The sequence below is a fragment of the Sardina pilchardus genome, chromosome 3 (genome assembly GCF_963854185.1).
Source record: "Sardina pilchardus chromosome 3, fSarPil1.1, whole genome shotgun sequence".
NCBI lineage: Eukaryota > Metazoa > Chordata > Actinopteri > Clupeiformes > Clupeidae > Sardina > Sardina pilchardus.
The window spans coordinates 24886560-24896559 of record NC_084996.1 but is presented as its reverse complement, the minus strand read 5'-3'; the positions used below and the strand labels follow the sequence as shown (position 1 = coordinate 24896559).

Genomic DNA, 10000 nt, shown 5'->3' with positions numbered 1-10000 from the left:
CGCAGTCCCAAAGTCAAGCCGTGCCTATTGCCCTCATCAGATCAAGGCATCAGGGGCTTCATTAACGGCAGAGGGCTAGAAAAGCCTGCTGTGTAAATCAATTTAATTGCAATGTTTACATCTCTAAATCACAGGAGCCCTACAGTAGTGTACTTGTAGTGTACTTGTAGTGTATTACGTGTGTGTGTGTGTGTGTGTGTGTGTGTGTTTGTCCACAGTAGGCAGGGAATAGAACTACTAGGGAATTACTTGATTTGATTTAGTTTATTCTTTTTACCCTTACCTGAAAGGACTGATTCTTGCTGGCATGATATACCAGTGGGGTCTCTCTCTCTCTCTCTCTCTCTCTCTCTCTCTCTCTCTCTCTCTGTGTGTGTGTGTGTGTGTGTGTGTGTGTGTGTTTGTTTGTGTGGTGTCTCCCTGCTCCTCAATGAAGTGGTATTTTCTTTTTGTCTTTTCCTAACTGCTAGCCTGGCCAGGCCCACATACTGTAGATCTCCGTTCAGGGAGATACTAGTCTGGACCCCCATACTGAAAGAAAACGTATCGCTTTCTTGTTTGTCTTTCACACTGTATTTGAGCAGATACTGTAAAATGGAAACCCCTATCTTCAGGAAATATTGGTATTGATATTGGTATTGAAAATGCAGATAGTGTTCTTTGGTTTTGTAGGGAAGCATAGTTCAGCAAAATTTCCATCAGCCGGTATATTACCTGCCCTACCAGCAACAAGAGGGGATGATGCTAAAGTCCCAAACTGAAAGTGGCTGTGGCAAACCGTAGAAGCAACGCCTGCAAACGTCAAGCATTGCAGTCGTAAGAATATGTCCATTTATTTTCAGCCTCACATACTGTATTGTTTCCTGACTGCCAATGCAGTTTTTAGTCCATTTGTGAAGTGACGTCAGGAATGTCTGATCAACATGATTGGTTGGACTGAAAAAAGCTACCATTTTTGCGCATATAAGGAGATACGGTATCTGGCGATTTTTCCTATGGGAAATGAACATGGGGATTTGGAATTATCACACCTGCCTTAGATGCATAGGCTACCAATACCTACACTCTTCCATGAGTGGGGTCAAAAATGACCCCAATTAGAATGCATGCGTTTTTTGCTTTAAACTCAAATAATGTCTTTCATTTTGGTTAAAGATGATGATTTTTATTATATATTTGTCAAAAAAAATATTATTTCATGTTGGACATATGATGTATCACTTTTTTTTTATTTTATTATTAACATTTTATCACAAAACAGCTTTTAGAAAGGCAAAAAAGGTAAACATCCTAAAATGATCTCAACATAGGTGAATAGGGTAATATTTTAACTTAGAGATATCTTCATGAAACTTTACCAGTTGAATACTCACATAAATAGGAGAAAAAAACGTATTGCAAGTTTTCTGTATTTATGTTTAAATATGCTAATTAGGCAATGTCTAATTAAATATGCGCTAATTTGCATATGTTTTGATACGAAGAATCTGACCATTGGAAAAAGCCAGGTTGAAAATTGTTTTTTTGTAGTGTTAATATATCAAATAAAAAAACATTTACAGAGGTGATTATGAATATCTTCTTTTGTTATCCAGTAAATCAGAAAATACTGCCAATTGGCTTAAAAAATGAATTTCTGCCCTATTTTTAGACATAAAAGTCATACAAATCAGACCAAGAACGCTATATCAACAAATCCCTCTGTAAATATCGCTTGGTGAATTCTGCTTCACAATGATAGGAAGAGTGGACATCGAAGGATCAAAAAGCGACGTCGCTATGAACGCTTGGCCGCCACATTATATGATGATACTTAGATTTATGTTGTTGTGTAAATAGCCTTCAGGATGGTGAGACTGCTGACATGAGATGTGATAATCAACAGTAAATGTATAGCCTACCTTACTGCCACACTTGATAAAAATCAAAAGATCCTAGGGTTAACTTTTGAAATTCCATAGAAAATGCTTGGGGTCATTTTTGACCCCACGTATGCGGATCGGTGGTATTGATACAAAACAGACAACCTATTTGAGGAATACATAAGGTTAAATGAAGAAAATGTAAAATTAAGAAGATACTGCAAGAAAACAACCTCTGGGGTCATTTTTGACCCCACTTATGCATCTAAGGGTTAAACTCTCGCGGGGATGACAAAATAGGAAATTCAGGTGTTTTCCTGAACACACTTTTGTTCTCTGCCTTCGAGAGGATACTGTGATCTCCGGTACGCAAAGGCGGCAGACATTGATTTTTGCTACCCCAGAGCTAACTTGCGATGCAACTTACCATTAAGTTAGTTAGCAAGTTAGCTCTGGGGTAGCAACAATTAAAAGTGTGCCAGCTTCACGTACTGGAGATCACAGTATGCACAAGAAGGCAGAGGGCAAAAGTGTATTTAGGAAAACGTCTGCATTTAAGACTTTATCGTCCCTGTGAGAGTTTAACAGGTGCAAAAATTCAAAATCCTCATGTTATTTTCCCATGAGAAAAATCGCCAGATACCGAATCTCAAAGATGGCAGCTTTTTTGTATCTGAACTTCAGAGGTCTATTGTGAGTACCCAGACTCTACTCGCTTTGTGAATGAGTTTTATCTTGTGAGTAACCAGGCTAACTGCCTCAACCTCCATGCACTTTGGGCCAACTGCTGTTGTTTTACAATGTGCTTAATAAATAAAGTGACTTGACGTAAAACACACTGATATTGTTATTTCTGTAGCAGGTAGCAAGAGAAAAGACAGAAATAACAACAATGACATACAATATAAAACTGAAACAAGATCAAATAAAAACAAAGAATCAGACCGAGTGACAGAACTGATTACAGTTTTTCTCAATTGTTTACACACAATGTCTGGTACTTGAGACACAATTCCCATAATATGTAGCTCATGCACCAACCTCCTGAACCGATTCTGCTGAACTATAAGCACAATTTCGGCTTTACACTCAAATCGCAGTTCTATAACACACTGTTTTCAAAACACTACACACAATTCTGTGCATTAGACACAATTTTCATGAAGAAAATCTCTTGTTTCCACAAAGAACACACTGCCATTCAAATTCTAAAGCTAACTGCCCTACCATGCACACTGACTCATCAGATGGGCAAACTCCTGTCACACAGTCTTACAATTAGCAATCAGAGCTTTAGTATTACAGTATAGTAGTACAGGCAGAGGCAGAGCCAGAGGAGTGAGAGTAAGAGGAGGAGGATGGGGAGGCCAAGGACCGTAATCTCTGATGAGATCCAAGCCACTAGAACATTGCAGTGCTGCATATACAGTAAATACAGTACAGTACCGGACAGTACAATACAGCTCAATGAGCACAGTAGTACAGTATTGCCTGTGGGCTGTTCTGTAGGACTGTAAAAATAAAGTATGTTTCAAGTATTTGGGGAAAGTAATCCTACTTTGTACAGTATTTTACTATTTGTTTGGCAGCCGAAAGATTACCAACACAAGGGCTTCTGTCTCCTGAACAGGAAACTGAAATCATGAGCATTGTCCTAGAAAAGACGGCATAACATTATGGGAAATACAAAGAAAAATAATAGAAAACAATGAGATATTTCAAAATATTGATAGGGTAAGCATATCAACTTACTGTATCAGCTTATCTACTGTTTGTAGCACTGTTTGTAGTGTAACACTGAACAAAAAAAGGCCCAAGTCATTATAATGAATGGAGAAGAAGTGTTTTCAATTCATCGCAGTGTTTTACACTGAGCACATCAGTGTTCAAATGGTCCTTATAAATGTCTTGATATATGATGGTTTGTGTGTGTGTCTTGAGAACAAAAGAGCATTTTGAGGAGAAATTACATTGTTTTGAAGGTAAAGTGTCGTTTTGCAGGAGAATTGTGGAGTTTTGCCCATTGTGTGTGTTGTTTTGGATTTGTGTGTAGAGTTCTGAGAATATGAGGCATGTTTTCAGAAAATGTGTGTTAACAATCGAGAAAAACTGTAAGACGTGCGTTAGAATCGTAAGTGTTTCTGTGGCCTGTCCCAGACAGATGAAGCACTATTATAAAAGCTGCCTTGCCAAACCTAGTTACAGTTACAGGTAGAGTTACGGTGCTCAGCAGATGCTGTTGCCCAATATCTGATTTGGATATTCTGTTAGATCTCTGATAATAGACTTGATGTAGGTCTGAGGTTCTTATCCATTTGGGAGCTGACGCAAACCAAGATGGTAAGGCACACCAACTCACGGCTAGGCTACTGATTATGAAGTACAGTATGTCACACACATTACCTCAGTGCCCAATACATACTAGCTCCTTCATAGTGCTAGTCTACTCCGCTCACCTGTAGGTCAGTGAGCTTAAGGGCGTTCTAGACAGAGGCCATCCAGGACTCCATCATCGATTAATCCCCTCCATATCCCCATACCCTCCATTTCCCCATACCCACCCCAGAAGGGCAAGCAGCCTACCTAAGATAAAGACATATAGTAGCCTAAATGTATTTGACAGATTTACATTTATTTATTATTAGACATAATTATAATTATGATTATGATTATTATTATTATTGAGTGTTATTTATGATTATGGTATGTAGCAGACACTTTTGTCCAAACCGACATACAAATAACAATACATTTGTTAAATTTAACCGTATTATAGGCCTACCACTTTTGAGGGTTGAAACAGCACGGGCTCAAACGTAATGCATCTCCATTCCCTCCGGATCCTATCGTCTGCAGGAGCACAACAACATGCGCTAAAACATCATTATCTCAATCAGCAGCTTATTGTTTTAATGATGACTCATAGGCCTATAAGCTAGGCTACTCTCCCAAGTCGTTTAAGATTCATGTAAAGTCAGCTCAATTTAATATCCAACCCCCTCTCCCAATGAGAGAGAACAAATAGGCCTACTTTATGTGCCTACCTTTGATTCCCCCCCCTTTTTTTTTAATGCAACTGAACTGCTCTAAGCTACTAAGGTGACAAACGGTCACCACTGACCACTGAAAGCGCTTACTATGCATAGCCCAAACTAACTTTTTGTCAGCGCTTGTTAGTCTAATGTGGGTGTGCGGACTTGATCTGAGCTGCCGCTGGAGGTCTCTCCTCTCCCGTGCAAAAGGCGATGCTCACGGAGGGAGTAAGCAGGGCTGGTGAGTCGCCGGTGATACGGTCATCTCTGCAGATAGCGAGAGGCGAGACGTGAGGCGGGAGGTGCGTAAGTCTCTGTGTGAGTCTAACAAAGAGGTGACACCACCGGTCCGTGATCACGGGCTCTGAGTAAAACCGACTAGCTCTGCACTTGACTCTCGTCACGGCGTTACGGTCGCGCTGTGCGCTCTGTCTTTCCGCTCATTGATCGGGTCGATGAGTTCCTTGGCCGCGAATTGGGCGACTTGATCGGAAGAGAGAGCTCCTTAAACAGCTCAGCCCCTGCGGCGCCAAGCTACTGGAGGTCGAAGGGAATTTTCTGGAACAATGGCTTCGGCACAGGAGAAGAACAGACAGGTGATTCAAGAATTTGTCAAACAACCGGGGAACGACTCTTGCGCGGACTGCGGAGTGCTAGGTGAGTGTGTGGCCGTGATGCTCAGGGCTGAAGCCAGACTCAAGCCCCGTGGGCAGATGAGATGATGGCTAGCTGTCCTTCAGTCAACATTATTTCCTTACTGGTGGCGGGTTTGTTGCCAACCAGACTACATCCTCCTGCTGTTTGTTGAGAAAATATACCATGAGTTTTGGATTTTACTTACAAGAAAACTAAGCTAGTAGTCCTGTCTACTCCTCTGCCTGCGTTCACCGTCAGGTCATTGAGTTCATGGTACACAATGCTGGTGCCTTTGTTTTTGCGCGAGCCTGCCTGGTGCTGAGGCGCGGCAATTTGACTATTGGAGTGTGTGCACGAGCCACCTGGGTGGCATTGGCATTAGTGATGACACGCTGCAGCGGAGTGCAAGCGCGTGTCGGGTGTTGCTGTTGCTGTTGGTGTCGAGGCTGCCGGTGTTACAGCGGAGCAGGAAGAAGGCGTAGCTGCAAGTTTTGACAGAGCCACTGGGTGTCAATGACGTCAGTTTTCATGGTTGACTTTATCAGCAGGCTTGGTTTCCGTTGAGCAAGCTATAAGGTAATTTTCCGCATGGTGCAAACCTTTACTCGTCATGGTTTGCTAGTAGGCAGTGAAGTTTGATTCCACTTAAGATTAAAGTGAAGTAGCCTATAGTACCTATATACAGCACTTTGTAGGGCCTGGGTGTGATGTGGGAATTGCCAGTTTTGTTGTATCTCTACTCTGACCTTTAATTTCACTGGCCTCACACACAGCCACTGACCGACACAGCATCACTCTCAGAGTTACATACATCCGTTCTTGGAGGTCACAACACTCGTCCACACACATACTATGGTGAACAACAGCCTTCAGAACTAACCAATGACTGTATTGTGGCTGACCACATAGGGCCTATAGGTGTCTTTCGTGCAGTGACCATCATACCCGCCCAAGATCTTAGTGTGTCTGTCACTGAAAGACATCCATGAAACAGCACTCTGGGGAGGGTAGTACTCTGCGGGCAGCCAGTACCCTGCGGGCAGCTGACTCAGGCTAGTGGGTGGCAGTGCCGCTGAGCAGCGGGAAGCAGGAAGGTGGCACCAGCAGGTTAGTAGGTTGGGGTTTACCAACTGCACTTTCTCTTCAGATCAGGATCAGCTCTAGTCTAGACCTGATTTGGTTCTGTTCTGGACCTGATTCAGTTCTGCTGTGGACCTGATTCAGTTCTGTTCTGGTCCTGATTCGGATCCAAGTCTGAATCCACACGTCCCCCTACTTCACAAACTAATTCCTGCAAAACCCTCTCACATCATATCATTTTACACACTTTGTCTTGCACACTTCCAGTCTCACACAAACTTACTGTAGCACTGCTCCACACACACACACACACACACACACACACACACACACACACACACTATGTTTTACACAAGCTCACATTGCTGTCTCTCTTTAGGTCACACACTTTTTCTTAAGCACTCTTACACATTTATAATCACACACACAAAGTCTCACTTTGCACTTTCCCACAGCCATCTCTCTCTTCTGTCTCACACACACACACACACGTACGCATTCATAAATCACACCTGTAGTGCTAGTGTTGACATCTCTCTCTCTCTCTCTCGCTCTCTCTCTCTCTCTCTCTCTCTCTCTCTCTCTCTCTCTCTCTGGGCCTTATCAGGTTGGACTCTGATCTTGACACAATGGAGAGAGTCCAAGCTCCTGGTTCTGGTGTTGCAAATCTCTCCCTCTCTCTCACACACACACACACACACACACACACACACACGCGCACACGCACACGCACACGCACGCACACACACACACACACACACACACAGGTGAAGGCTCATTTCATCTTCACTCACATTGCCCTGGTCTGAGGGCGTGGTGGTGGTGGTCTGTGATGCTCAGGTCCAAATCTGGTCCAGATTCTTCTGGTCTGAGGAGCTGTGTTCTGTGTGTGTGTGTGTGTTCACACTCCTCTGGTTTGAGGAGCTGTGTTCTGTGTGTGTGTGTGTGTGTGTTCAGAGTTGTCTGGTGTGAGGAGCTGTGTTCTGTGTGTGTGTTCACACTCTCCTGGTCTGAGGAGCTGTGTTCTGTGTGTGTGTTCACACTCCTGGTCCTGGGCGTCTCAGAGTTCTAGTCTCCGCCAGATCCATATCACACTCCGTCTGACCCCTCGTAGCCACGGTAACAAGCACAGACAGTATGGCGTCTGTAAAACCGTCACACGCTTACATTGTGAGCGAGAGACAAAGCCAAAGTCGGGTAGTCGTGTTGGCGTAATTGGAGCTGGAGTCTACAAAACAAGTGTGTTCTGGAGCTTCAGCTTGCATAGTAAACAGAGAATTGGCAACGTCTGCCCAGAATCGACCACGACGGCCCACTTTGTTGGGACTGACCGCATACGTGCGCTGTCCATTGTTTCCTAAGCCAGTGGTCCAGTCAGACTGGAAAGATGGACTCAGCTCTGTTTGGGTCCGGTTCTGCTTAACCCCTCCCCCAAATCAGCAAAGTTGTGTTCTAGCCTTGGGCACCGGTTCTAATATGGAGAAGAATTGCTCTGCCGAACTGTGTAATGGGCTGATTTATGGTTCTATTAGAACAGGCCAGGCCTGCTCCGACTCCGACTATGAAAGCGCGCTGACATTTCTGAGTACACCATAGAGGACTGCACAGCACAGAGCCAATACGAAGAATGAATTTTTCATAATTAACATTGTTTAATAAGAGCAAGATTTGTGCTTAAATCCCAATGGGGAAATCATTTGCAAAAACAGCATATTTTAAATAATTTCTTGCTTTTTGTCATTTCACAAAATAATCGTAATCGTAATCGAAATCCTATTGAGAAAAAAAATAGAGATTTTATTTTTGGACAAAATCCAACAGCCCTACGTGCTAGTTTAAAATGAGGAAAATGCATGTGTGTTTCTAATCCATGCGTTCACCAACGTATAATCTAGAATACTTTCGTTCACATTGGCTCAGTTCTGTTCGTGCTAGTTTAAAATGAGGAAAATGCATGTGTGTTTCTAATCCATGCGTTCACCAACGTTTAATCTAGAATACTATCGTTCACATTGGCTCAGTTCTGTAAAGTATGGCCGACATAAATACTGACATCTGGAGTCTGGATCATCAGTCACTGTTGAAATCAGGTGTTCACGACGCATCCAAGGTCTATTCACAATATTACACAGTAGTATAATATATTGTGCTTTAACTGGTAAGTTATAACAAGCGTGTGAGCGTCTTTACCTATTTTTCCTTCAAAATGTATATAACATATAACAATACAATGCTGTAGAATCCATGTGTTACTTGCTTACAACTGGATGGTGATGCCATGGCTAATGGGAAGGCATGCATGCTAATGTGATATCAGCAGTGCTGTAACCCGTATACTGACATGGGAGAGTCTAGTTCATTTAGCATGCATCATGATAATGTGATATAAGCAGTGCTGTAACACTGACATGGGAGAGTCTAGTTCATTTAGCATGCATCATGATAATGTGATATAAGCAGATAACCCGTACACTGACATGGGAGAGTCTAGTTCATTTAGCATGTAGCATGATAATGTGATATAAGCAGATAACCCGTACACTGACATGGGAGAGTCTAGTTCATTTAGCATGCATCATAATAATGTGATATAAGCAGATAACCCGTACACTGACATGGGAGAGTCTAGTTCATTTAGCATGCATCATGATAATGTGATATAAGCAGATAACCCGTACACTGACATGGGAGAGTCTAGTTCATTTAGCATGCATCATGATAATGTGATATAAGCAGATAACCCGTACACTGACATGGGAGAGTCTAGTTCATTTAGCATGCATCATGATAATGTGATATAAGCAGATAACCCGTACACTGACATGGGAGAGTCTAGTTCATTTAGCATGTAGCATGATAATGTGATATAAGCAGATAACCCGTACACTGACATGGGAGAGTCTAGTTCATTTAGCATGCATCATAATAATGTGATATAAGCAGTGCTGTAACTCGTACACTGACATGGGAGAGTGGAGTGCATTTAGCATGCATCATAATAATGTGATATAAGCAGATAACCCGTACACTGACATGGGAGAGTCTAGTGCATTTAGCATGCATCATGATAATGTGATATAAGCAGTGCTGTAACACTGACATGGGAGAGTGTAGTTCATTTAGCATGCATCATAATAATGTGATATAAGCAGATAACCCGTACACTGACATGGGAGAGTCTAGTGCATTTAGCATGCATCATGATAATGTGATATAAGCAGTGCTGTAACACTGACATGGGAGAGTGTAGTTCATTTAGCATGCATCATAATAATGTGATATAAGCAGATAACCCGTACACTGACATGGGAGTCTAGTGCATTTAGCATGCATCATGATAATGTGATATAAGCAGTGCTGTAACACTGACATGGGAGAGTCTAGTTCATT

The 10000-nt window shown here is 42.4% G+C and overlaps 1 protein-coding gene across 1 annotated transcript in view; it reads left to right on the top strand.

Annotated features, from left to right (window-relative positions):
* Positions 1-5107: 5107 nt before the first annotated feature.
* The window catches only part of LOC134077125 (arf-GAP with dual PH domain-containing protein 1), a 36114-nt gene continuing 31221 nt past the window's right edge, over positions 5108-10000 (top strand). Inside the window, exon 1 of the mRNA XM_062532537.1 lies at positions 5108-5551. Coding sequence (XP_062388521.1) covers positions 5461-5551 — 91 coding nt within the window. The 5' untranslated portion in view covers positions 5108-5460. The remainder of the gene's footprint in view (positions 5552-10000) is intronic.